The sequence below is a fragment of the Typha latifolia genome, chromosome 4 (assembly GCF_019914945.1).
Source record: "Typha latifolia isolate L0001 chromosome 4, TyphaL0001v2, whole genome shotgun sequence".
Taxonomy (NCBI): Eukaryota; Viridiplantae; Streptophyta; class Magnoliopsida; order Poales; family Typhaceae; genus Typha; species Typha latifolia.
Genome location: NC_133089.1, coordinates 219,758 through 247,284, shown reverse-complemented (window position 1 = coordinate 247,284; position 27,527 = coordinate 219,758). Strand labels below are relative to the sequence as shown.

The 27,527-nt window shown below is 38.5% G+C and overlaps 4 protein-coding genes across 4 annotated transcripts; 2 read left to right on the top strand and 2 right to left on the bottom strand.

Annotated features, from left to right (window-relative positions):
• The first annotated feature begins 1,660 nt into the window (after positions 1-1,660).
• LOC140787713 (anaphase-promoting complex subunit 6) lies at positions 1,661-10,901 on the top strand. Its single transcript, XM_073136802.1, has 16 exons — positions 1,661-2,065; positions 2,256-2,390; positions 2,860-2,933; positions 3,277-3,316; positions 3,808-3,853; positions 4,552-4,631; positions 5,195-5,376; positions 5,461-5,586; positions 6,162-6,236; positions 6,966-7,091; positions 7,910-7,979; positions 9,105-9,187; positions 9,519-9,632; positions 9,879-9,978; positions 10,269-10,304; positions 10,567-10,901. Exons 1-16 carry the CDS (start codon positions 1,820-1,822, stop codon positions 10,657-10,659), a joined length of 1,626 nt encoding a protein of 541 aa, XP_072992903.1. The 5' UTR covers positions 1,661-1,819; the 3' UTR covers positions 10,660-10,901.
• Positions 10,902-11,657: 756 nt separating this feature from the next.
• On the top strand, positions 11,658-13,044 carry LOC140787544 (uncharacterized). The gene has a single exon (XM_073136521.1). It carries the CDS (start codon positions 11,658-11,660, stop codon positions 12,921-12,923), a length of 1,266 nt encoding a protein of 421 aa, XP_072992622.1. The 3' UTR covers positions 12,924-13,044.
• A 1,880-nt stretch (positions 13,045-14,924) lies between these two features.
• Positions 14,925-23,138, bottom strand: LOC140785922 (uncharacterized). The gene is made up of 8 exons (XM_073134028.1): positions 22,873-23,138; positions 21,514-22,596; positions 18,451-19,807; positions 18,053-18,332; positions 17,454-17,561; positions 17,077-17,355; positions 16,113-16,256; positions 14,925-15,622 (listed from the first exon to the last, which is right to left on the bottom strand). Exons 2-8 carry the CDS (start codon positions 22,550-22,552, stop codon positions 15,434-15,436), a joined length of 3,396 nt encoding a protein of 1,131 aa, XP_072990129.1. The 5' UTR covers positions 22,553-22,596; positions 22,873-23,138; the 3' UTR covers positions 14,925-15,433.
• A 2,587-nt stretch (positions 23,139-25,725) lies between these two features.
• On the bottom strand, positions 25,726-27,197 carry LOC140785921 (transcription factor MYB52-like). Its single transcript, XM_073134026.1, has 3 exons — positions 26,793-27,197; positions 26,257-26,679; positions 25,726-26,149 (listed from the first exon to the last, which is right to left on the bottom strand). Exons 1-3 carry the CDS (start codon positions 26,905-26,907, stop codon positions 25,986-25,988), a joined length of 702 nt encoding a protein of 233 aa, XP_072990127.1. The 5' UTR covers positions 26,908-27,197; the 3' UTR covers positions 25,726-25,985.
• Positions 27,198-27,527: the final 330 nt, after the last annotated feature.

Below are 27,527 nucleotides of genomic sequence, written 5' to 3'. Positions count from 1 at the left end.
CTATATTATACACTTATTCGATTTATTTTTTATTTATAAAATAGTAAAACCGCCGGAGTCCCTCTTTGAGTACAAAAAAATTCTTTTCGGGCTTCATACTCAAAGCCCAATGTATGATATAGAGGTCTAGGTATTCCACTCGAAGTGAAACATCCGTCATCAAATATACGTGCATCTTACATATGGGTAGAACTCACGTGATTTTCACGTGACCTGCTAATCAAAGTTTATATAAAATAACGAAATAAAGACCCCACATTTTTATAATTAATACAGCAAAAAAAATTAAAAAAATCACAGGCCACAACAAGCTTTAAAATACATATTCATACGCCTCAACAGAGTAAATATCCGCGCAGAGACTACTGTCTATCTGACTTAGTTTACAATAACATAAATAAGTAAACGAGACAGTAAACAATCTTCTCTAGTTCCTCCATGGTCTCGGGTGATATACTAATATACAAATATTTTCATCAAAAGTGATGAGCATTAAACCCAGCAAGTATACATCTCTAAAGTCTAAAAATAGTGTAAGCAAGAATGTCACATAATATATATATATATATATATATGCCAATATGATCATAATATTACATCATGTCTATATCTACAACTCACATGTAATAATAAGAAAACACATATTGTGCATTATTTAAATTATCAAATCCTTTCTCTCATGCTTCCGCAGAGTCATAGCCATAAATTATTATGCTCATCGAGCTATCCACCACGTCATAAGTATATGCTTACAAATCATCTCATACATCAAGGAATGATAAATATTTAGTAGTAATATTACGATGCTTCACATGACTAGTTGTTTGTGGCAAACATACTGAGGAACCCAATCGTAAGCCCATATCTCCATCTCTATTCATCATCGCTGCCCACAACGGGATAGTCAAGAGCCCTCGGGTCCTTAGTGGACGCCATGACCCTACGTTATCGGGTATCGCTAGATCTAAGACCTTTACCTCCCAATTATAGTTTTATATCACCAGTGTCTAGTCTCCAGCAAGGTAGTGCGATCGCCTGAATGCTACTCAGGCTAACAATCTCAAGTGTAGACCATTTATCTCATAGGCACCATATAATAAACTCTACTCTTAATCCCAATTTGAGTTAGTGAAGGGCATTGTTTATTCAGAACTTAACTACGTGGTAATATATGTAAGTAGTGCAATAATCAATATTATTAATTATATAATATGTACATCAAAGTTATTATACTCAGGTATGCACCAACAATCTATGAATAACTATGAAGCTGTAAAGCAAATATAATTATGCTGAATAATATGTAAATATTTGCACACGTGTGATTTGCATGTCATGAATTCATAAAGTCAAACATCACATGATATTATACTATTCATAGACTATGGATGATTCACTTTCGGCTCAAGCTTAAGAGTCCAACACAAATCCATCGTATTGGACCCAAAGCAAGGAACTCAGCTTAAAATGCCTTTAAAAAAAACTCTTGGGTTCGACTGCCCAACCCAACGAAGAACTTGAGCTGGGCTGCAGCCAACCCACCAAAAATTGGGCTGGGCTGCGTGCGAAGACCATATAAATACTACTGTATACAGGCAATTAAGAGACTTCAAAAGGTGAATACTGAATACATGGAAGACACACTACGAATATAAGTCGCGGTGACCACACCGCTCACTGAAAGCGAAAAACCCTAGTACTGAAACGTAGCGCTCTTTTTCCAATTTCCCTCCTCTTACCTCTTTGGATACTTGAGAAGAGAGAGAAGAAAGGAGAAGAGAGGAGACTCAGGAGAGGGGAGAAGGGAGACAAAGCAAGCATGAGAGAGGAAGAAGTAGAGAGGCTTCGTGGAGTGGTGCGGGATTGCGTGAGCAAGCACCTCTACTCTTCGGCCATCTTCTTCTCCGACAAGGTGGCGGCGGTGACTGGAGACCCGGCCGACATCTACATGCAGGCACAAGCCCTTTTTCTAGGCCGCCACTACCGCCGCGCCCTTCATCTTCTGAACTCCTCCCAGATCGTCCTCCGCGATCTGCGCTTCCGCTATCTCGCCGCCAAGTGCCTGGTAAAGATCCTTTCCTTTATCTTGCCGTCCTTTTCGACATCAGATCTCGTTTCTGCGCTCTTGGTCTTCTTGGGCAATTCGTCATGTACCGTGTCTGTTCAATTTTGATTGCCTGGCGATCGTTTCACTGTGAACATTTCCTTGTGATGTTCTCTAATTTTATTTTTTGTGATTAACTTAATAATTTTAGGAGGAATTGAAAGATTGGCATCAGTGCTTAACGATGCTTGGTGACGCTAAATTGGACGAACATGGAAACTTTCATGCCCAAAAGGATTGCAGTGCGATGTACTTGGATAAGGATGGAGAGGATCACGAAATCAATGTAAGATATTGTTTTGTTATGTTTCTTTTATATTGTCAAACTATTTTCCTCTTTTGGAGGAAGAAAAAGGCATCGTGAAATGGGTGATTTTAACTGTGGTAGGTAAATGCTTTTTTTCCAATGTATTTGTTTCTGTCAATTTGATCTGACTGATTGAGGATACCAGAATTTATAGTTTTTCTTTGGAACAAAGAGACTGGGATGATGTTGATGTTCAGTTTCTTGTTAGTTTGATATTTTTAAACAATCTTGCATGTGCTTATTTAGGCTAAATTTCTAATTATGGCTGTTGATGAACTAGACCTGCCATTCTCAGATGTTGTTTTAATGTCCTGTTCCTATTTGTGTCCATTAACTGTTGTACTGCGTCACTTTCCAGTTTACTTGAATTCACATTTGCAACCTTGCACTATGTATACAAGTTATGGTTCAACTTTTGCTAAGCTCAAGCAGTATTTCTCCTAATTAGATCACATCAGCTATATGCTTTTTACGTGGCAAGGCATATGAAGCATTGGATAATCGCGCCCTAGCCCGTCAATGGTGAGTTATTATTTACTACTTTGTGCTTACAATTGTTGTGATAGTTTTGATATCTTATTATATTCATAAATTGTCTTAGATTGTTGCATTTCTCAATTAGAAATCATTGGTTTGAGGAGTAATTAGTGGGGGTGTGCATTTTAAGAAATTTTTAATATGTGATGTGTAGAGAGCTGCAGCTTGAGATATCTAACTGTGATTTGTAAATTAAGATGATTTTATATTTGTGTGTAAAAGTTTTGGATCATCATTTCCTTTACTATTCTGTTCTATCATTAGCCTTTGTTTAGGTTTTAATATCAAAAGTGTCCAATTTTAACTTGTTTTAATTGGTGTGTCTTAGGTACAAAGCTGCTGTTAAAGCTGATCCTCTATGTTATGAGGTGAGCATAAATTCCAAGATTGGAGTTAACATACCTTTAAGGTTTGAAAAAGCACACTGAAATGTCATAATGTAGTAATCTCTGTCAGCTATGGAACAATGATGGTCGGCCAATCAATAAATTTAGCATATCAAATTGTTAATGTAGCTGATTATGCAATATTCCTAATATTGATAATATATATTCGAGTTCCCAATATCAGTTCATTTTTGGAAACTTACAATCAATTGGTTGTATTGTAAGACGCGTGGATCTAGATGAAATGTCATATATGTTTTGAACTGTTGAGCATGATTTTGCAAAGTTATCTAACCAATATATGCTGGATTAGCTATATTTCTGGATCTGGATGTTGTATCATGGTTTCTGTCTTTATGTTATCCTTAATACATGGTGTTCTTTGTAAAATGATTTACTTTTCAAGAAATACTTTTGGTATTGTACTTCTTATACTGCTTCTTATAGTTAAATGTTTCTGCTGTATGTTTCAGGCTCTGGAATGCTTGATCGATAGCTACATGCTAACATGTGAGGAAGGTAAGTCGAAACATTTCAGTATGACTTCTTTTACTTCCATGAACAAATTACCATGAGTTGTAACTTCACTTTTACCTAGTAAGCAACATAAAGTACAATCCCTTATCAAATTAGTGTTACATGAGTGTAAGATATATTATTTTCCTTGGGAAGTGATAGCATGAAGTTCAAGAGAATTACTATGATGATCATGCACCGGTGTTAGATTATGATATATCATGATGCTATAAATGCAACTATACAGTGGTGGTACTATTAAGTGCTACATTGGTCGGATAGGTTAAAAGTCTTTCTGCTTGCTATTATTGTGCTTTTTTATTTTGATTTATGTGTGGCATGTTAATAAATCTTGTGCTTAGTATTGCTAAGTTACTACATAAATATGGTTGATTTAACTTATATTATTTGTGTATAGCTGTTGATGAACATAGGTTTTGAGGATTAATTTCATAGTTGTCAAGTTTGATAGTTTAAGTATAACATATCTCGGTTGTAGATGTTTTGGAGAAGTTTTGGGAGTAATTGCGTTGGCCATATGCTTTTAAGTTTAAGAGTTGAGGATAGTTTTAGTTACTTTGTTTTTCAGATGTCGTTTTATTGATTCATTGATATGTATTATTTGTAATATTTTCTTTCTTTAGACTTTTTTATGAATCCAGAGATTTTGAAACTGAAATGAGCACAATTGCATATTTCAGAATCTGATCTGTTAGCTTCTCTACGATTTGGAAAAGATGATGGGTGGCTATCAGCATTCTATTCATCCTTAATAAATAAGGTATCAAACCTGACTTATCTATGTGTATCTATGTTTGTGATGGCTAGTTTTGTTTACCTCCAATGTTTGAAATTTTGCTCAACACTGATGCATTTTGGCTTCAATGAATCGGTCTTGGTCACAGCTGGTCCATATCCAGCCCTGAAACCATAAAGCTTAGTTTTGGGCCAGGATCCTTGCTTTAGGGCACTTTTAAAACCTGTTTCAATTGGAACACTCTGAACTGGCCAAAACATGTTTGATGGCCAGGTATGGATTTATGGGTGATAATGGTGATCAATGAAATCAAATGGATTGGACTTCCGACTTGTTTCGGCCTATGTATACAGTTCTGAGTGTTGTTTTCACTTTCATAGGTTATTTCTTTTTTCTAATTTTCTGTTACTTCTTTCTTTAATTATCTTAGTCTCTATCGTAGACTAGAACTCTCAAACCAAATCTGAAACTTCTGAAATACCCAAGACGTTCCATCTTATTTGGATTGAAACCTCAGGCCTTGTTTAGATCTTTACCCTTTTGTACTCTATACATGGGGCATAATGTTTTTTATTTCCTTCCTTTAGCATGAAAAAGAACAAATTGTGGAAGCAAAATTCAGAGATCTGGAAAGAGAGACTTGCAGTATTACATCTTCAAATGCATCTTTCAGTCAAACAGTGAAAAACAACACTGACCTGTTGGCTTGCAAAGCTGAGTATTATCATCAATGTGGAGAGTATCAGAAATGTTTTGAACTTACATCTATGTAAGTTGGTAGAAGTTTTCCAGCTTTTAGTACTTCGGCTTGTAATTTTAGTGTTCTTTAATTTCCTGAAGTCCGATTGCTTAGGTTACTGGAAAGAGATCCATTCCATTCAAAGTGCACATTAGTTTATTTGGTAGCTGCAATGGAGCTTGGTCATTCAAATGATCTGTATCTTATGGCATGCAATCTGGTGAAGGATTATCCTCAAAAGTGAGTATCTATTAGTGGGTTTCCTTGCTCTGATAATCTTTACTACTATTCTTTTGAAGATTTTACGTCAGGAAATTCGAAATCATGACAGGGTTCATTATATATAAAAATCTTGAGCAAGCCTATCTTTTATTATTGCAGTATAGGTAAATTCGGAAATACTTCAGGGTGTTAATTCTTTCATAGATAATATATAAATATGTCTCCCTGCATACAAATGTATGTCTATATCAATTTAAATAAAACCAAGTATGGTATCATGACCAAAGGAAATATTTGATCAGCTATATATCCCATAATATATTCTGAATATTTAATTTGATGTTTATCAATTCTGAGTATCCTGCAATTCAACATAAAAAATAGTTTTAACTACTTTGGCTAGCTTTGGATTCTTTTGACTACCTTTATAATCAGTATAATGCACTTTGTTACAATCAAGAGCTATCATGTTATTACGTAACAATGCCAATATTTTTTCTAAATTCTTTAAACAATTCCATCTGTTACTATGAACAAAAATGCATAGAGTTGTGACTACTTTTCTTATTATCTCTATTTCCTTTTCTTCCTAGAGCACTTTCCTGGTTTGCTGTTGGGTGCTACTATTATTGTATCAAGAAGTATGACCAAGCAAGAAGATACTTTAGGTAATCACTGTACTTCTTTGAGGATTGTCTTTCTATTGTATTCAAATGATACCACTTTCTAGTTGATCCTTTATTATGCAGATTTACCTTTTCTTACGTTACCTTTCACTCAACATCTGGCTTATCTATATGTATTTCTATATGGAAGAGTGTGTTATCTGAATTTGAATATTTAAGACTCAGACACATCGGTATAAACAACTAGTGCATAATACAGATTTGAGATCCCATACTTCATTCAGGTATGAGAAATTGCAAATGAGTGTGCAATGCGATGTTGAGTATAATGTTTAGTCAGTGATAATTGAGTGGAAAGGAGAATAATATGGTTTGTCAGTTTGAATAATTATTTGGGAATCAGCCATGATGGGCAGCGACTCATCATTCGAATTGCGGTTCCTCAAAAACATCAACAGGAAGATGATCACTAAGCAAGCGTAGTTTTTATGGACACCAAATAACCATTATAAGTCCAGAAGTGTGATAAATCTAGAATTTTATCAGATGATTTTATATGAATACCCTTTTTAAACTACATGATCCCCAATAGGTGAGTATTTCACTATTATTACCTAATTAATTTTTATATTTAAGGTTTCTTTATCCCATTTCTGCCATAGCTACTTGTTTCCAGTTGCTTGGCAGCTGACTATTGATTTTCAAAATGCTGAGTAGATTAAGTTTTATTATATAATGAACTGGCTTTTATAAGTTAACTATTTTATTCAGCAAGGCTACGAGTCTAGATGGGACATTTCCACCTGCTTGGATAGGTACTGGAAATGCCTATGCTGCTCAAGAGGAGAGTGATCAAGCAATGGCCGCATTCCGCACAGCTGCTCGTTTATTTCCTGGGTATTCTATTCCTAATATCCTCCTCTCTAATTTATAAATCATAAGAGAGTTTGTATCTAGTTATACTGGTGCTCCACTTGATGGAAAATTTATACCGTTAAACTTTATCAAATTGACGCGTGTATGCGGATGATTACATATAGTATTGAACTTAGTTCTCCTTAACCTATTTTGCCTGTTTTACTATAATTGGTCTCTATATGAGCTGCAGTAATACATCATTGCATTAAATACAACAATATCTTTTACTAGACATTTCAAATGAATATTCTAGCTTAAGTTACAAATGTATCATAATTTTTTTTCTTAAACAATCGGAATGGGATCTATAGCTGTTTGGATAATTAGGAAGATAACCTCTTAGGATTCTTTTTGCACCCATCTAATCCCGTGAGACTAAGGCTTTGTGACGCCACCAACTTAGGCTTGTTTCTTGGTATGCCAATCTAACATTTTCTGTATTTTTTGTATTTTCAGCTTTCACGAGCGAGCTTCTCCTTCATTAGTGAGTTGGAAGGGCTGTCATTTAACAAGTCTTTTTAACGAAGAATCATATTAATCATTTTCCAGTTGAAGTTCTATCTCCTACTACTGCCCTATTTTGGAACCTGACTCTTGATAATTTCCAGTGGATTTGTTTGTTATTTTGCACTAGATCTTGTCTTTTCATTATGATAGTCATTCTGTCGTTAGGTGTTATCAGCCATGTATCTAGTGTGGTCTATCAAATTAGTCTCTATATTTCTCTTGATAAATGCTATATATTTCTAGGTGATTTCCATGCTTATATCTTTATCTGTGATGATGCCTTATGTCAGATGTCATCTGCCAACATTATACATTGGAATGGAATATATGCGAACACACAATTTCAAACTCGCAGAACAGGTATCATGTTAAAGTTTAGTCTGCATGTGCTCTCCTTATACTGGGCTAGATGACCAAAAGTTGTACTATTTTTCTTGATCCTGTGGTGAGTGGTGACATTCTGTAATTTAGAGGTTCTGGAAGGCGAAGGGTCCTCGTCTAGAATTGTCAGAATTAGTTGTTCCTCTGGTTTTATTTTGTCAGATTGAGGGCAATGTCGTTTTTCATGATGAAGCAAATATTTGAGTTCTAACTTAGATGGCATCTTGCAATTTTTAAAAGCACCCTGGAACCATTATATGTCTGGGCTATTATAATTTGAGAAACTATAAATATTCTGTAAGAAGAGGGAAATCATGGTGTTTCTTTTTGAATTTGGAGTAGATCAAGCGTTGAAAAGTCTCCAATCCTTCCATAGATAATTTTCCATCAGGACTCGAGGATATAATTTGTAAAAAGTCTCACATAAAGTTTGCTTGAGCTTCAGTATAAGAGGAATTGGTTGTATAGAGAACATCACATGAAGCGACAATGCGATATCACTTTGGAGGAGAAAAAAAACACAGGGCAGAATATCTGGAGGTTTAAAATGAAACCTAGAGGAGTCCTCTAGAATATCTTCTAGACAAGGGAATTCCTAGATTAGAGGGGGTAATTTGCTTTAGGGAATTTCAATTTTGTCATCATGTCTAATATTTATGTTTTCATCTCCAATGCATTAGGCTGGCATATGATTTAATTGCTACTATCTGCAGTTATCTTCCACTAGTTCTATCATAATATCTGTCATTGGATTTTTTATTTTGAGTTTCCTCTTGCTGCCCTAGTAAGGATTACTTTGTTTAGGGCTTTAACTTCATAATCTTCCTTTCTCCATGATGTGTGCTAGAGGTGGAAAACCTAAAAAAAATTTAACTTGAGTAAAATGTCTGATTATTTTTTTCCTAATGCATCCCTTGCCCCGTCTGGCTTTTATTAGAAAGTAATATTAATTAATGTGATGATCTGTTACTTTAGCCAATGACTCAACCTGCATTCAGCTGCAAACTGTTGTTTGAAAATTTTTCTGAATATCATGATATAATCTTTTTAAATATTTTAAGTGGACCGTTTCTCAAAGATTTTAGTGTGCCTTTTCTTTTGCAGTTCTTTTTGCAGGCAAAAACAATATGTCCTTCCGATCCCCTGGTACACAATGAACTTGGAGTTGTTGCTTATCATATGAAGGAGTAAGAAAAAAATCCTTTATGGGAGAATATTTTATATCAAATGAACTGGTTATTTAGATTTAGATTTTTGGTTTTTCCATCTAATAGCATTTATAGGACACGTTTATCTTAGACTCTAGTTTAAAAGATTTTATGTATATCATGCCCATGCTACCGCGGGAAACTTATATTTGATGAATATGGATTATTTGATTTTTTCTTCTCTTTTTATGGTTTTGTGATTGGTGTTATTACTTGCATCATTTACTGCTAAAACTCCAAAATTTTGGCATAAAGTGTGAAGTTATGTTCCAGTGGAAGGTTTTGAAATTTTTCCCTGTTGTGCTTTTAGGTACCAGAAAGCCATTCAATGGTTTGAAATGACGTTAGATCATATTGCCTCTTCATTGAGTGAGATGTGGGAACCAACCTTGGTGAATCTCGGACATTCCCTAAGAAAGCTGAAGTATGGCCAATGTGACTGCAGGACTATAATATTCTTATTGTTCATGTACTTCTTTATAGTTCTTTTTACAATATTCTTAAACATGGCTCAGATGGAAGGGCCCTCTGCTTTTCTTTCCTTGCCTCTTTGCTTGATTTGCTGTTATTCTATAAGATGGAAGAATATCTCTATAATTTAATGGATTTACTTTAGTAGGGTTATTTTTGTTACATGAGCCTAATATCTGGGTCAATGTTTCTCATTCAGGAGATACCAAAAAGCAATAACCTATTATGAGAAGGCTCTGACTCTTTCAACTCGAAGTTTGAGTGCTTTTTCTGGCCTCGCTTACACGTATCATTTGATGGTATCTTCTTAATCCTTTGTTATAATGCTGCCTTCAAGTAAAACAACTTTCCAATTTCCACGATGCTTTAGAAACAACCACTAATTGCAAAACTGAGATTATGTGCAAAGATGCAGAAAATTTGCTATTAAGCCTAGCACAATACTTAAGTTTCACCAGTAGTCTAATAGAGTAATACTATTGTAAAAGCAAATGAAAGTTGAAGAGAACTTTCATTTAGCTCCGTGCTAAAAGTGTTCTTCCGAAATTTAAGTTATACTTTTCTTATTTTCTGTTCTTTTCTGTTGCAGGATAAGTTTGATTCTGCAATTACATACTACCACAAGGTGAGTTGGATGATCACTTGCTGATTTTATAGGTCACTGCATGTGGACATGGGAATAGGAAGTAGCTCTATACTTGATTAGATGCACTTTTAACTTTAAAACAAGGGAATGAGTTGGTATGAAGTCTTAAACGCGTGTTCTTGTCAGGCCATCTGATTGTTAATGCTGTACTTTCTGCCTCATTTACTGCTGTAAATTTCTCATTCATATTATATGCCTATCAGCTATTCTGGCAGACTTACTACATTCTTTCTTCATTCAGGCACTGTGGTTGAAACCAGACGATCAATTCTGCACTGAGATGCTAACTCTAGCCCTTGAGGATGATTCTCGTGGCACCGGTAGAAGAAAATAGCAAGTTTAACATGTCCTGCCAATCTAATTCTATGTACTATTATCTTTTGATTTCATTTTCTTTTCCTTTTGGTGTAAATTATGAGCATCTTCATCTGTAAACTTAGCGTACGCGATTCTTTTCAGTTTCTCCAAAAGGGTGTGGTCGGTGCCAGTAGGTATTGTTTCACGTTCATTTTTCCTGATAAGCTAATATAAAGTATAAGTTTCAAGGATGAAGTTTATACAAGTTGATTCTGAAAACATGTATTTTTGAGAGGGTTCTCAATCTCGGGTCTTTACATGAACGATGGAAACATAGAAAAAGAACCTTTATTTTTTTAATGAAAAGAAAAGAACCATTAGTCAACAGGAGAATGCGACGCACTTGTTAATCAGATGTCTCTCATGTCTTCGATGAACATTTCTGTCGCTTTCGGTTGCATATCTATCCTCACCAAATCTGCGTTCCATCCTTTGGACCAAGCTAGTTCTATTTTAAAATTTATTTATTAAAATAGATAACTCTTAATTACATATTAAAAAAACTTTTTTTTTATAGTTTTAATTAAAATGTTTTAACTTTTAAGTAAATACCTTCCTAAGTTAAGCGATATAAAGCATTATATAAAGTTTTTTTTTTAAAAAATACTGATAAAATTAGTATTTTACTTGATATTTAAGTTTAAAATATTATCTATTTTGATAAATAAATTAAAAAATTGATCGTCAACAACTCTTCATTCGCGCGCAGCCCAGGCTACAAATGGACCCACTTATCAAAAACGAACTCCAAAGCTTCCCACTCAATTTGGCGCCCAAGACGAGGTATCGTTTGAAACAGTGGCATTCCTGTAATTTTAGTAGACTGAGCTGTCCCACTAGTGGCTTTCCCGTACGGGCGTAACATCCCCATAACCGCCTCGTCCCAGTCCCCCTGCCCCTCCCCCTCCTCTATATATACCCCCTTCACCCCCTCCTCCCCCATCTCACTCTCGATCTCTCTGTTTCAGGCGATCAATGGCTCTCATCTTCTTCCTCTCCCTTCTCCTATTTTTCGTCACTGGCGAGGTCTCGCCTTTCTTCACCGCCTCATCGCTTCCCCTCCTCACCCAGACGCCACCTCAGGCTGCCGGATCCGGCGTCCCTCCGCCGCCGGAGGAGCTTCACAAGGCTCTTCTCGCCCCGATCCTCTCCAACCTCGGTTTCCAAGAGCTGGCCATGGCCGTCCCAGCACTCTCCTCCCCTGTCCTTTCTTCCTGGTCGGGTCCTCTCACCCTCTTCGCCCCCTCCGACGACTCCCTCCGCTCTTGCCCCTCGTGCTCCCCTCTCCGCCTCCTTCGTGACCACCTCGTCCCCGGCCTCTTCCCATTTCCATCCCTCTCCACACTTCCCTTCGCCTCCAAGCTCGTCACCGCTTCTCCAGGCCGCTGCCTCACTGTCACCTCCACCGCCTCGCACGACAACTCCACCACCACCACCTCCTCCTCTTCCCCCGCCTCCGTTGTCAAGATCTTCGTCGACGGCGTGGAGATAACGCGTCCGGATCTTTTCAACGACGGCCGATTCGTAATCCACGGCATTCAGGGCTTCATCGCCCAGCTCTCACCTCTATCCTGTGTCCACTTATCCCGTCCTTCCTCCTCCTCCTCGACGGCGGTCCGACCAGATCGCGCTGGGGCAACCGGACCGGGGGTGGTGCCGTTCATGATCCGCGACGCCATCGTCCGTCTCCGCGAGAGCGGCTTCGGCATCCTCGCGCTCGCCATTAAGGTCAAGTACCCTGTCCTCGCCGCGCTCAGTAACATGACGATCTTCGCCCTCGATGATCCTGCGATCTTCGCCGGAGGCCACGCGTACCTGACCGAGGTGAGGTTCCACGTCGTCCCCGACAGGCTCTTGACCCACGACGACCTGCTCCGGCTCCCCACGGGGACGATTCTGCCCACTCTGGTGCGCGGACAGTATCTCGTGGTCACTCACGGATCGGGATCTCCGGGGGCCATCGGATCGGGGCTCAGGATCAACTACGTGCCGATCAAGGTCCCTGATGTGGTGAACAACTCCAGGGTCGCTGTGCACAGCGTCTGCATGCCTTTCCCGCATCTCTACCTCGCAGATCATGCGACCCTGACGACCACGCCAGCGGAGGACCGGATCCAGGCCGACGCGAGTAACAATAATGTCACTTGCAGCGCTTCGTTGGGGAATGATGAGTGCGCTAAGGCGCCATCTGCAGCCCCTGCTGCGTCCCTGGCCGTAGATTTCATGGATGACGGTCTCTAGCTAATGTGAGATCTTTTCAATGCGAGCCTGTGGGCTTCTTCTTTTAGCTCTCTTGTGTTCCTATCTTCCTTGTCCTTCTTCGTTAGTGCTATGAAGAGGGAGATAATGTGAATGACTTGTTGCAGAGCTCAGTTCATGATTCAAGAAGAAATTTCTTTACCGTTTCAGCCTTTCTTTTAAACTTCTTTCGTTCCTTTTGCAACTAATCTATGAGCTCGTGTGGGGTTATGGTATTGAACTCTCGTGGTTAATTAGTTTGCATGTCATAATTGCTTGTAGCTATCCATTGCCTCTGATCGACGCTTAGTTAGTGGCAATATCGTTATTACATACGTCCAAAGTGTCCCCATCACCGATTCAACAAAAGTGGTTTAATGGCCAGTAATTCAGAATTCATTTAGCAGCTGTTTCATTGGTGGCGTCGCGTGCAGCCCGGCACTGACCCGCCACCACACTCTCTTGTTTATTCCTAACTTCTAATGTGTGCATGCCATGGCTGATGGCCCCCCGTTTCAACGAGATAGTGGCACTTACGTAATTTTTATCCACAGCTGGCACTTCGGACCTATCAGTACGGCCGTAACAAACCCCTGTAAGGCTGTAACTAACTCCCCAAGCATGAGAGCGCGCGCTCTCTATATAAACACCGCCCCTCCCCCCATTCCCTCTTAGATCTTCACGCCTCTCTCTCTCTCTATGGATATCCCCTACCTCGTTGCCCTCCTCACCTTCTCCCTCCTCCTATCCACCTCCTCCTCTGCCGTGCCCTGCAAATCCTCCTCCACTTCCTACTCCCCATTCTACTACTGTTACCTCTGCTACGGTCGCGTGCCGCTAGCCAGGAAGGTATGCCCCACCGATGTCAATTTCTGCAATCTCTTCTGCGCCCCGCGCAACTTATCGACGCTGACCGTCGCTCGCGACTCCGCCTCTGACGCCTGCTACATCCTCCAGCTCTACGACGACGGCAGCTACAACGTCCAATTCCTCGACTGCTCCCTCTTCTCCTACTGCACCCTCCTCTGCGATTACCGCGCCACCCCCGCCGTTAGGATGTGGCGCTCCGATGAGCTCCATTCCGACAAAGGATTCCAACGGTGCGGTGACCAGACCATCCTGGAACCGACGCCTACGGATCATGACGAATCACATAGTGCCGAATCGGAGACTCATCAGCCACCCGTTCCTCCAACTGTCGACGACTAACTCTGACGTGATCTGCCCTGGCCTTCTTCGTTCGCTTCGTCATTCCGGAAGGAATGAGTCCTTTCCGTTTCTGGTACGCCTTGGATATTAATTCTAATACTGGGATTAAACGTCTTCCCGAGATAATGCATATACTCTCTAGTACTTGTGGTAACGCTCCTTGTTTTGATCTTTACTTTGGATTTTATTCTACTTCGACTAGGTCGGATGGGTTGCTATACTATTTTACGTATATCGAAGAAAGAGAAAGAAAAAGAGAAAAATATCCCATAGAAGGTTATACGCATGCGGATTCCGTTAATCCAGGACTTCGGATCTTGACTTCAAGGATCCGACCCGATATTGACGGATAGGATAGTTATTATAAATAAGATAATCTGACTGACCATATTTATTAAGATTTCACATTCACCATACATATTTTGTAGATTTCATACTTCGAACTATGCATACATCTCCCTTTGCTTGATAACCAATCATTTCTCTAAAAATAAAAAACTCTGAATAAGTACTATAAATATGTAGTGACAAAATAAACGAAAGAAACAAGGAATGGCTGTGCTCTAATTAAGGATCAGAGTCATGCCATGCCAGCCTTTACAAAGGGATTAAAAAAAATCTGCGGCTTTATGTCTACCTCTGAAACCAGTAAAACACCCAAAAAAACAAAAAAGAACAAAGAGAGAAGACCACTTTATTCATGACCAATCCAGTAGACTTAGATCAAGTTCGATAGTGCAGTCATACGCTACCTAACATGGCAACAAATTCAAAGTAAATTAAATGACAATAAACTGGCAATAATAAAGTTCCTACCTGACTTTTGATATAGATGACAAAGGTCCAACATAAGTACTCACATCGATTACAAAAATGTCCCACCAAAACAATGATCACATAAAAAGGGACTGAATGTCACTTGGGTGGCACAAAGGTCAGAATCTGATTAAACAACATCTCGTAAAGCCTCAATAATAATCACATCATATACAACCCTGCATCAAGGGACAGCACTTTGCAGTGCAGCGTAATTACATTCTGGCTTTTAGTAGAACAAAACCAAAAGTTAGATTACAACACAACCTTGCATCAAGGGGAATGCGATCACCTTGACTGTGAGAAGATCACCACGAAATAGCAAATCAATGACAAGGGAACCCAAGCTTCTTCAGCAGATTTGAGATTTCTTTGACCTGACCGTCCATCCAAAATTGAATAATGCAGGTCTAATGCACCAGATCAGTGTGCTCAGGGCACAGAGGATTGTACTTCACAGAGAAGACTCACCAACAAGGAATAATGATTCAAGATGATATTGGTTCATACGGATAAGAGAGCCAAGGATGTTTCAATGCTTCTGATGCGCTTGGCCGCTTCTTCGGGTTTGTCTCAAGAAGATGAGCAACAAATTCTATAAAACCTTGATCACCCATGGGCAAGCGGTGACGTAATGATGACTTTTTTGGGATTAAATATTCAAGCCTATTGGTTTCCTGAAAAGAAATAATCCAAAATATCTAACTGGAATATCAGAGGAAAGAAGCATAAGTAGAACTTCATCAACAAACTAATATTCTTGAAATCATTGATGCACATAAGCAATGGCTGTCGAGTTTCAGATGACAGTATCATGGAAAGCAAATGAGTTGCACTTCAAAACAAACTGGAGGTGGTCAATTATTTTATACGAAAGCAGATCAGAGTTACTGCAAGCGCATCAAAGGACCGAAATCGGTCCAAAGTATGCATATACAATTACCTTGACTAAGGTAGTAGAGGCTGTAGAGATATAACAATGAAATATGCAATCACTAAGAGTAGTGTCAGACTGTCAGTCACCGGCATTCTAAAATAGACCTGTCTATGCATTGGCATGACAAACTTCTTCAAAAAAATTAACAGATGATCTTATCCAAGAACATTTATCAAATCTAATCAGTAAATACTAAAAGAAGAAAAAACATTACGAGAAGAAAAGTCTACCTGATTGCGCTCATACAACATGTGGTTCTTTGTGAAATATTTGTATGTATCTCGTCCCTTGGCAAGCATCCCTTGCTCAATGGGGCCAATTATTCCAATCACACGGGCAAGCAGAGTTGCAGGAGAATCATTTTGGAAAAGAACCTACGAAAAAGGGGAACAATTAATCCATAGCCATCAAGTGTACATAAGCTAAATCACCTTCATGTCATGGAGAGCTTCTTCTTTTGTTTCTCCGAGCCTACGCTTTTCTTATCAGTTCTAAAAGAATGAAAGTTTGTCTCTAGAGAAGCGGTGGTTTCAAAATACAAACAACAGCAACAAATTATTTACATTTTTCGGCCTAGAACTTAACAACTAAACATCAGTCAATGGGTGCCTAGTGAAAAAACCATTTACTATTGAAGATAAATGTCAGCTTCTTAGAAGAGGATAGCAGAAGAACAAAGATTGCATGAGGCCAATTTCAGTACTCAGAGTTACTATACATATTTTAAAACTGAAAATACAAGGTACCTCCTTGGCAAAAATGCTAGTGTAAATTTCTCAAAGTCAGTTAAGATCATTATAAGTTGATGACAATGCTCTAAACTTCTAAAACAGTAGAAGTTAATGATAATGCTTTGATCTTGTATACACTCACATTAAGTCAGGATCACTAGTTTCCATTAGGTTTGCTTACATTGAGCAACCCCTTTTTCCCTCAAAAGAAAGTTGGTTTAATTGATGAAAATTGTTACTGTTTCCTCAGAGTCACCTTTTACTAATATCATCATAGTGGATGAGGGGACAAAGTGGGGCACCTAAATAAACAGGTCAAGTGTGCACAATATTTATTCTGCTATACTACTTGCGAACAGACGTGGAATTTTTTCTAAGAGACATATTAACAAATGTGCTCTAGCCTATCAAAAGTTGAGAATCCATAATAAGGACACCAAAGAAAACTGAAAATAGAACTTACATTTCCAGTGCAAAGTTCAGCCAGGATGCATCCAAGTGACCATACATCTATCTTCTTATCATAAGGGAGACCCAAAATAACTTCAGGTGCACGGTAAGATCGTGACTGTACGTAGGAACATAAGTGATCTGTTTCAAAGCAGCTACTACCAAGGTCAATGACCTTCACTTCGCACCTACTATAGCTCTTTACCAAAATGTTCTCAGGCTTTAAATCACAGTGAATAAGGCCAAGGCCATGCAAAAACTGAAGTGCCTCCAGACACTGAATGGTAATTGACTGCAGATTAAAGTAGAAGTAAGCAGTTGAGCACTTATCATGATAATTATTGCAACTAATTAAATCCAAGATTATGCAACAAAGTTGTGGAATACAACCTGCAGCCTTGGCATTGTGAAGTAAACCTCCCCCCCAGATTCTCTATTAAACTTGTGAAATTCATACAGATTTGCCTTCAGAAGTTCACAAACTATCAGTAGGTGTTCCTGCAGACATCAAAAGCATCAATAAAACAGCAACTGCAAGATATGTTTGACAAATTTTCCAATGGGACCATCTATTTGACTATTTGATATCATGATATCGTTATTCACGAAGGAATGCCTAGAAGGATGAAAACGCTTCAATGTGAAAAAGCCACAAAAGATGATAAACCAAAGATTTGGACCATCAATAAGAGAATATTAGTCAGAAAAAATAATGATTTATTAGATTCTGGAAGTAAATAAGGAACTAATGGCAAATGAAAAATACAGAGGGCATCAACTGGATACCTAGCCCTTCCATTACAATTTAGCTTTCCAACTAGAAAAGGAAAAGGTTGGTCTTCAGCATAATCAGATACATGATCACTTAATAATTATAGCAGCAGTAATGCCTTATTACCACTACATAAATACATATATGAAAGAAAATAATTTGATACTTTGCATTGTAGTAATAATAATAACAGCTATAAATTAACATTCTAACTTACCCGATAATAGAAATAATCATACAAGCGCAAAATGTGGTACTTGTCTGCAGGATCGTTCTTGTTAACATATTTCAAAAGTTTGATTTCATCAAGGCTCTGATCAAAAAAATCTTTGTTGTTCTTTATAATTTTCACACAAACATCCATTCCAGTGTGCAAATCATGTGCCTGGATAGCTTTACTGAATGCAGCTGACCCTAGATACTCAGTGACATGGTATCTTCCAGCAATAACTGAATTTAGAACAACATGGAAGCTTTTATCTTCTTCAAAGCCAGTCCTGGTAATGTGTAAATATACAGAAGAAATCAGATCTAGAAACAAAACTTTTTCCATACAGAAAAGGAGAAATTCAAAAAGCTACTCTATAGATGTGTAAAGACAAAATAGAAACATGCCTGTTTTTCCTATGCAAAATCTTAAGATTGAAGGTTTCAAATTCTTCTTCCTGTGCATTTATTTGTCTTACTTGTTCCTGTAATGCAGCAACTTCTTCATCCTCTAAAGTTGTTGCAGGGTCTTCTTCTTGTGCATTATTTATTTTGTGATCTAGTAACTTCTCAATATCCTCTCTTTCAGCATAACCATAGTTGGAAGGTGATGATGCAGTTGAATTTCTCGATTTAATAGCATCAGAATTTTTTTCATCCCGGGAACTCCTTATAGGGGAAGAATCGCTGCTTTTTCGTCTCCATTTAGCGAGCATATCCTCCGTGACAATGCCATTTCCACATTCATCAGAATCATCACCACCAGCAATATTGCCCAAAGAGTTACAAGAATTGCCCTCCGGCATGTCTCCAGTAGGCAACGGAGGTGGAAAAGAAAATCCACCATCAGAATAATTGATTCCTGATGGAGAAGTACCATTGTCGTAGGCCAATATGTAGTTACCTGGATCCTGTTTACTTCCCTTTGTGCTCTCTCTCCTTGACTTATTAAAGTAATTCCTGTTATCACTTTGCGAATTCTTTCTACCACTAATACTAACATCCTGATCATAAAAATATTCTATGTCCCCTTCACTACTTCCTCCAATCAAGCTTTCACGCACTTCACTGCCCATATCAGCAGCATCACTGTTTATCCCAACACCAATTGACCTGACTGAACCATGCTGATCATCTTCTATAAAGGGATCGTCAGATTGAGGCTGTCCAGAGCCATTTGAGGCTTTTCCATTTCCTAGCATAACTAATTCATTATTCTGTGTAACAAAACCCTGCCAAACAGGTTCAGCATGCATCAAATTTAGTTCTTCAACATCCATTAGTTGTCCATCATACTGTGCTATCAAATCATTTTCATCTGTTTGTCCATAAGTTTCAGGCATTCCAAGATCCACCTGCCCCTTAGAAGAAGCTAATTTATTAATGTTCTTAGCCTGGAAATAGTGATCACCAGACAAGAATGAATCCTCCTCTGCAAAAGAATGATCATCACCTTCATCTTCATCACCTTCTTCCTTGGTAGGAACATGGTCCTGTTGGTCAGGCCCAATCCTATGACCACTTCCCTTTTCATTATCACTAGGATAGTCAATCTCATGTGCCAAAAACCAAGTTTCATCCTCGATAGGTTGTCGTGTGTACCCAACATCGTCATCATCTTCATATTCATCTGAATCCCAGTACTCATTTGGATAGTCAACCGAGTCATCACCAACAGTTGCAAAACCAGATACGAGATCAGAAGTATCCTCAGCAATGCCTTGACTCACAGACAGCCAACTACTTCCAACTGCCCGCTTCCCACCTGCAGATATTAAATCATTAAATGCAACATGACACAAGATTTCAAGCAGATGCAAATTAATGAAGAAACATCCTAATAATGCACAATATAATAGTGTGAAAATGGCACCAATCAAATGACTGTGTCGGTACAAATCATCATTGGAACCATGAAATAATCCAACAAAAGAGTGAGAAATAAGCAGAGAAAAGTTTTAGATTATTGCAGGACAGATGAACAAATTATGTAAAAAACTACGAATCTAACCGAGCATGGAAAAGTATGTAAGAGAGCATCAGATTCTTAAAGAAATGACTAGAAGAGAGGGCGAAGCACATTATCCTGAGATAATAAAGATTATTGTCTATTTGCACTAAATTATAATAAAAGGGAGGAGGAGTTGCATATCCTTAGGAAACAAAAGAGAGCCTGGCAGAAGTAGGTTATTCCCAATAAGTACAAAGAATGTTTGTTGGCTATGAGATAATAGTAATGCCATACAACATGGTTCAACAAAAAGGGTAAGAACTCAAAATTAGCTAGTACAATTTTGACTCAAAATAACAAAAGGTGGATTTTCCAGGCGTCAAGTAGATGACTCAAATTATACAAACAGAACCACAACTTTTTTAATAAAAAAGACCTTATTATAAGTAAATAGCAAGAAAATGTAACTGCAAAAATTATCAGCTCCACCCAATGGTTATTTCATTGCTACAATCCTAACTATTAACTAGTACATAAACTCTGCTTCTGAAAAACCAATCCTTGATCCTCTACAAAATTAAGCAGTTCCTGAAGTTCTACACAAACACTTCATATTGCAATTGAAGTTCTCTCCTTCCTGACTATATAAATATTAACACTTCCCAGTGACAATAGCAACATGTAAGAAATCCTCTACAAAATTAAGCAGTTCCTGAAGTTCTACACAAACACTTCATATTCCAATTGAAGTTCTCTCCTTCCTGGGTATATAATTATTAACACTTCCCAGTGACAATAGCAACATGTAAGAAACCAAGGCATGACATTATGTAGTCAGGGTTGTTCCATTTTGGAGCTAAAAATAGGAATTTGCAGGTTGGTCAACTTTGGTTAAGACATAAAAGAGGTACTGCAAGAAACATCTGTACATAAAAATGGACTTTTAAGACCACATTTATAAAGTCATTTGTTCCACAATATTTTGGAGAAAGCAGATTAGGTTTATTAAAGTAGTCAACGAGGATGCTCCAGTAGCCCCCCTGGAAATTGACAGAGAAGCATAAAAAACCTGAAGAAGTATACCAATCAATCATCAATGATAAGTTGATAATCTGAATGAAACTGGTGTTATTTATTCCCTCCCTTTACTCCAAAAGGATTATCCTTTTTATTGTACTTCTAACAAGCTTTCACTGGACATGCAGTCCACTAAGTACATCTGAATTAGTCCAAAGGATGAAAAAGGATTGACAGCATGGAGTAACAAATCAGTGTTGCAGCTAAATAAATATAAAATTCATTGGTCTCAAGGATTAAAAAAAATATGAGACAGGAGAAGGAAAAAAGAAAGAAATGCAAAGATATATATATATATATATATATATATATATTAACGAAATAACTGAATGCATAACACTCTTAGATTTGTCATGGAAACATAGTGTAGAATGTAGAACACAACTTAATTATCCAGAGTGAAGAATAACAACAGAAGTCAGCCAGCTTAATAACTACCATACCTGAAGTGTTTATCTCTTGACCAACAGGAACATCAAGAAAAGAACCAATCATAAATGTGTTCTCTCCACTAGCAAGTTTTGCTCCAGATCCATGACGATCAACCTTTTCCTCCAACTGCATATTTACTAACTTGTCTTGAGACTTGAGCCTTACAGGAGGTAATCTTGGATATTCTTCCTTTTGATTCTCATCAGTGACTTGATAATCGAAGTTCCTGATATTCTTTTGCTCCATATTTTCCCCTGACTTGCCGGGAAAATAAGGGCAGATGAATTCATCAAGCTGTTCCTTTGTCTCCTCCATGACATCACCGATTTCATCTTTCTTCTTTGTCACTTTCATTTCGCCTCCGTAACTGAAATAACAGTCATAATTGCCTGAGGCACTGTCACTCGGAAATGGAAGTACTGTTTTCACTGAACAGCCCTTCGATGGTTCCTCGCTCTCCAGCCAAAGGTTATCTGGAAATTGGTCTTCAGAGTAAGCATTGTTGGCCTTAAAACTAGACATTTGGTTTATATAAGGCTTAACTTCAACCTCCGCTTTTCCTTTTCCCCTTCCAAAAGAGACCCTCCGATCCACGGAGAGATCAAATTCACCTCCAGTAGCAGAATCCCTCTTTTCCACCATTAATGAGCCACGGAGATGCTTTGGCTGCTCAGATATCAGGAGTTCAGCAAATTTCTCAGCAATGCTATCACTATCCCTCGGAACAGCATTGGCACTATTATTAGCAATATCAAAGTTCCAAGGGTATAGATCCCCGGAATTAGAACCAAAATCCTTCTTTGATTCAGATCCATTACCTATGCTCCCGACCTCAATCTCTTTAACAATGAACTCTCTTGAGAACTCGCCACTCACATTACCAGCTGTTCCGATATCTTTCTGCCGTTTCCCCTTTGCTTCCGAAGGGTTCTTCTGAAAAACGCCATTCAAATCTGGACGGTTGTTGACCTCTGCTCTGAGTGCAGCCTCGGCCTTTGCGAACCGGTTCTTCCTCAAGAACTCCAACACCACATCCACTGAGTCCGCCATCTTACCTAAATTGCATCCAAACTAGAAGAGCGAAACAGGGCTTCCTGCAAATCAACCGAAAATGACTCCGTTTCTTGCTCTCAAACCTCCTTTCTACTAAGATCAATCCTAAAACAGATAAATCACACAAATTGACGAAGAAACCCTAACCCTAGCATGCAGAAGCATTTTCCCCTAATTTTAAAAAAAATAAGAAAAACCCAAGGCCGGCAAATCCGGCAAATCAATAACTGACGGAAACCCTAGCTCCACAAACCGAATCCCCGCAAAAGACAAAACAAAAGAGTCGGATTTGGGAGAGAGGAGATTGGACGCCTTACGGATGGAGAGAAGAGAGGGCCCGGGGAGGAGGAGGAGAAAGCTTTGTCGGGCTCCGGCGGCGGAGGCGAGGGTCTTAGTGCGGCGGCTTCCGGAGGCAGAGGGCGGCGCCATTAGAGGCGGCGGAGGTGGCGGCGAAGGTGGAAGCGGCGAGTGGAAGACGTCATTGTCGTGAGAAGGATTCGGAGATCGGCCTGCACACACAACCTTTCCGAACCAAAGCATCCGCCTCAGAAGCATATACGCTTATTGGCTTGCATTTTGTGTTGAACAAAAGGATTCCCTGCACCGTACATTAATAAGAGTTTCCAACAAGCCTAATACGTGGCAAACACTGATTAGTACAATATTTCTTTTCAAAAATTGATATATAAACTATCTCTAGGCCTAGAGAAAAGTGGATAAGTTATCCCAAGCAAGTTTGCTCGATTTCTGACTTAGTTTTTTTAACTAAATTTTTAACAAAACCTGAGTCATAGTTGTCAAATTTGGGGTTCTCACGTCATTTCAAAAGCAACTTTTTTCTCCTCATGATCTCTCTCAATGCCTTGCAAACTAATGGAGCAAACTTTTTTCCAGAGAGAGAGAGAAAGCCAGTGGACTAGTTAATTCATTAACCTCTAAGAATAACATTAATACAATTTGATACATAATGGAGAAGAGAAATAGAGTGACGACTCTTTAACATAAGTCCCACATTTGGCCTATAAGAGCTAGTCTAGTAATTTAAAACAGAGCATCAAACCCAGTGTACAATATAAAATTAAAATAAAAAATAGCCCTAGAAATTTTCATGAGCAAAGAGTCTTGAATCAGCCTGCAAGTTTTGTCAATCCAGCAATTCAAGACACGATCATGAAAATTTTCAAAGGTAGAAGGATCGAAGATCACTCGTTAAGAACAATAAGTTAAAAAAAGACACACAACACTCTAAATTAGCAGCAGGGCAAAAAAAAAAAAAAAAAAAAAAAAAACTATCATAGACCCTCAAAAAGCATTACATTTGTGACCACACAGATATTGCTGGAAACACAAATACTGGCAAGCACATATTGCTATTGTAAACAGATATAAACCCTCTCCCGTTCTAGAGTAGCCTCACCTACTCGGCATGACTGTGATGCCAATAAATAGATGAGCACCAAAGAGCAAGGGAGGTCAGTGACAGTTAATCAATTGATGCAGCAGCACATCAAGCGAGGTAAGGGAAAGAGAAAGGGAAAGTGATGCGAGAGGGGGGATGCCATAGCAGCTGATCTGCCTCTTCCAAGAGGGAAGGAGGTGGAAGGGCGGCATGGCCGGATCCGACGAGGGGAGCGATGAGGGGCAAGTGCAGCGGGCTTGGATTCGACGAGGGTGGGGAGAAAATCTCGAGGAAGGAGGTGACTGTAACAATATTGAGGGAATTTTATGCAGTGGTGTGGGGCGACTACGAGAGGTAGCGACGATGGGTGCAATGAGGAGTAGCAGCGGCGAGCTGAGGAAGAAGAGAAAACAGAGGAAGAAGAGAAAAGGGAATAGGAGAGGAAAGATAGGAGGATCTCCCCTCCACTAGCTGACTCTAGCTAGTTAGCTAGGGTAGGAGAGAGAATAACCCTCACCGACGGCGACGGTGAGAGAAGAATCCCGAAACTAATGATTATTACTTCTTTAGTTCCAAAAACACATTTTTTATGTCCATCTTAAGTGGCATACAAATCACACATAATGAACCAGCAAATACCAAAGATATTATATAAGGTAGCTAAGTGCAAATTGGATTTTTAACAAGGGACTTCTTGAAGAATGTAGTTGTGATGCCATGACATAAAACAACCTTCCAATGATACTCGGGGACAATTAAAGTTGAGATAGATCCCCATCAATTCATTCACCAAAAGAAGACGAGGCCTAGCTTGTTAAAAGAGGAAGATGCTAGTTTAAATCCAATTGCTTGGAAAATTTCATGAAATGGTTTTGGCAACATATTCTATCAAAACAAATGCAATTAATCGCTCATAAAATATCGTTCATTTTGATAATTATCGGCAAAGGAAATCTCGGCGTTTGCATTGATCAACGATGTTAGTTGCATGTAGAATCTCAAGAATCATCTGAGTCTTTGGTTAGTGCTATTTAAGTTTTGGCGAAACCACCATAAGGAAGTAGGTGGATTGAATATTTCCTATATATTCATTATGAACATTAGTGCGATCGTAGGTTTTCTTTGTTGAGAATTTTGATCTTTTGAGAAGGAATGACTTCTCTATGGAGATGATTTGGAGGAAGTTGGTAAATGTCTTCTCATGTAGTCTTTGCTTCGTTTTTACTTATTCGTAGCAAAATCTTAGATGATATGCCACTATAAATTAAGATCGATCGTCACCTACAAGGAACTTGAAGCATTCAAAGAGCTAGCTCAGTGGAATGCCACAAACTACCAACCGCTAGGAAATTAAGCTTGTGTCCTCTCTTTCTCCCTTTCTGCAGTCATAAAGTCGTGTTACAATGTGAAATATAAAGTAAGTAGTCAAGATCGAAGAATTGATCTAACTTAAACTTTTTTAGTGTCATATATATATATATATACACACTCATATATACTTGCCTTGAATTTTTGCAATATTATGAACCAGATCATTCCTTGCACGTGGAGGAAATTAATTACCAGATAGATAGATGCACGTCAAATTAACAAGCAGTAGCCAAATTGAATTCGGATTCTGAATTCCAATCGTATGAAAGTTTTCAAATAAAGTTTCAAAATCTGAGATGGTAAGCCCACTCACTCATGCAGAAGTTTCTGTCTAAATGCATGTAGAGACACGTAAATTACGATCGTAAGTACTTTCTCAGACATATGCATCTATAACACATTTCTTTTTTGTTGTTGTTGTTGATAAAAACTTGATCAAACTTCATCTCTATCACAGTTACAATTTGACATACAGTATGCATAGAGGAACTCCATTTTCTCTTTCACATAGAAAATTGTGTGTAATAAGTTACACTCTCTTATGCATTTATTGGACTAAAAAACATGTCAGATTGTATGTACACTACGTAGATCTATGGACATGAAATATAACAAGCTGTTATTAAATATTCTCTATCTATCTAGCTAATACCCTATTTGTTAATGACTCCCAACCTCCATGAAATCTATGAAGGGAACACCATCTTCTCTCTGGTCATCATCTTTATTCTCCTGTTGCTCCTCCATGCTCAAATGACACTTTGCATCACTAGAGCCATGGTTTACTTGGAGAAAATCGTAGAATTCGACTGAGTTATTCGTATCTGCAATTAATAACATGGCATAATAATAACACGGTAAGAATTTTTTTTTTCTCTTCTCATGTAATTTAATTAATGACGATACGATCGATATTTGCCAAGTTCGTTACCTTCACTGGTTTCAGGATAATAACCACAAATCTCAGAGTAGAACTGCTTGTGAATCTGGAAGTTATTCATGATCAACTGTTCTCTATATCCTCTATAGATCTGATCGACGAACGAAACCATGTCGGTTGACTTGGATCGCCTGGCCTTGCCTGGCCTTAATTTCTCGCTGTCGATATCGCCGTGAGAGGCAGATCTCTTAGAAGATAACCTCGATCTCTCTCTGAACTTTCGCGCCATGATCACATGCCAGTGGTTCTTCACCGCGTTGTCTGTGCGGCCAGGGAAGAGCCTGGCGATGACGGCCCACCGGTTTCCATGCATCCGATGAGAAGCAAGTAGCCTTTCTTCCTCCTCCTCAGTAAAAGGACTTCTGTTGATCCTTGGATCCAGTTGATTGAACCATCTCAGTCTACAACTCTTTCCTGCTTCCAATAATTTCGCATATGGTATATATGTTACTAACTAGCAAACATATATATACCTTAAAAATATTTCTGACGATCGAATAGGATCGAAAAAGAAAACGTAATCATACCAGATCGGCCATGAAGCTTCTCGGCGATGGCGTTCCAATTATGAGGGCCATAGCGGTCGACCAACTCCTTGAGCTTCTCGTCCTCGGATGGCCTCCAGTGGCCTCTGGTGCACATCAGATCCTAATTATAACGCAAGAGAGGACTAGATAGATCTGAGTACTAAGATCTCCAAAGGAGAGCCAAAAGTTGAAACGAGATGTTTGCATAGAGTAAGGTTATAACTTATAAGGTAATGTTGAGAGGAAGAAGACAAAGGGGCCGAGATAAGGGAAAGCTAGGCCATATGAAAATGATATTCAAAGCTTTAGTTTCTCGTTAATTAGTAAGAGCGAAGGCAGGAGTTGGGAGATTGCTACACTAGAACTTGATGGTAACGTGTGGGCTAACAAGATGGTTTTATAGATAGATAGATATGAGATATATATATATATATATATAGGTTGCTTGGTGGGGTGAATTCCGTTCTTCTTTCAACATCTGTCCAATGTTAATTTCTAACCTACAACGTCTACTTAAAACTAACCCATTTCTCTTCCTTTCCTAATATATGTATACGTCTGTATAAGTGTGTGTGTATATATATAAAAGTCTGGTACAACAAAACAAGGAAGAGTTTATAAGTATAAATATAGATATAGATGATTACATGTTGCCATCATGCAAATTAGTGTTAACCGTCTGATCGAATGGTTGTAAGGTGTTCTAATGTATACATTGAGTACAATATATGTAGA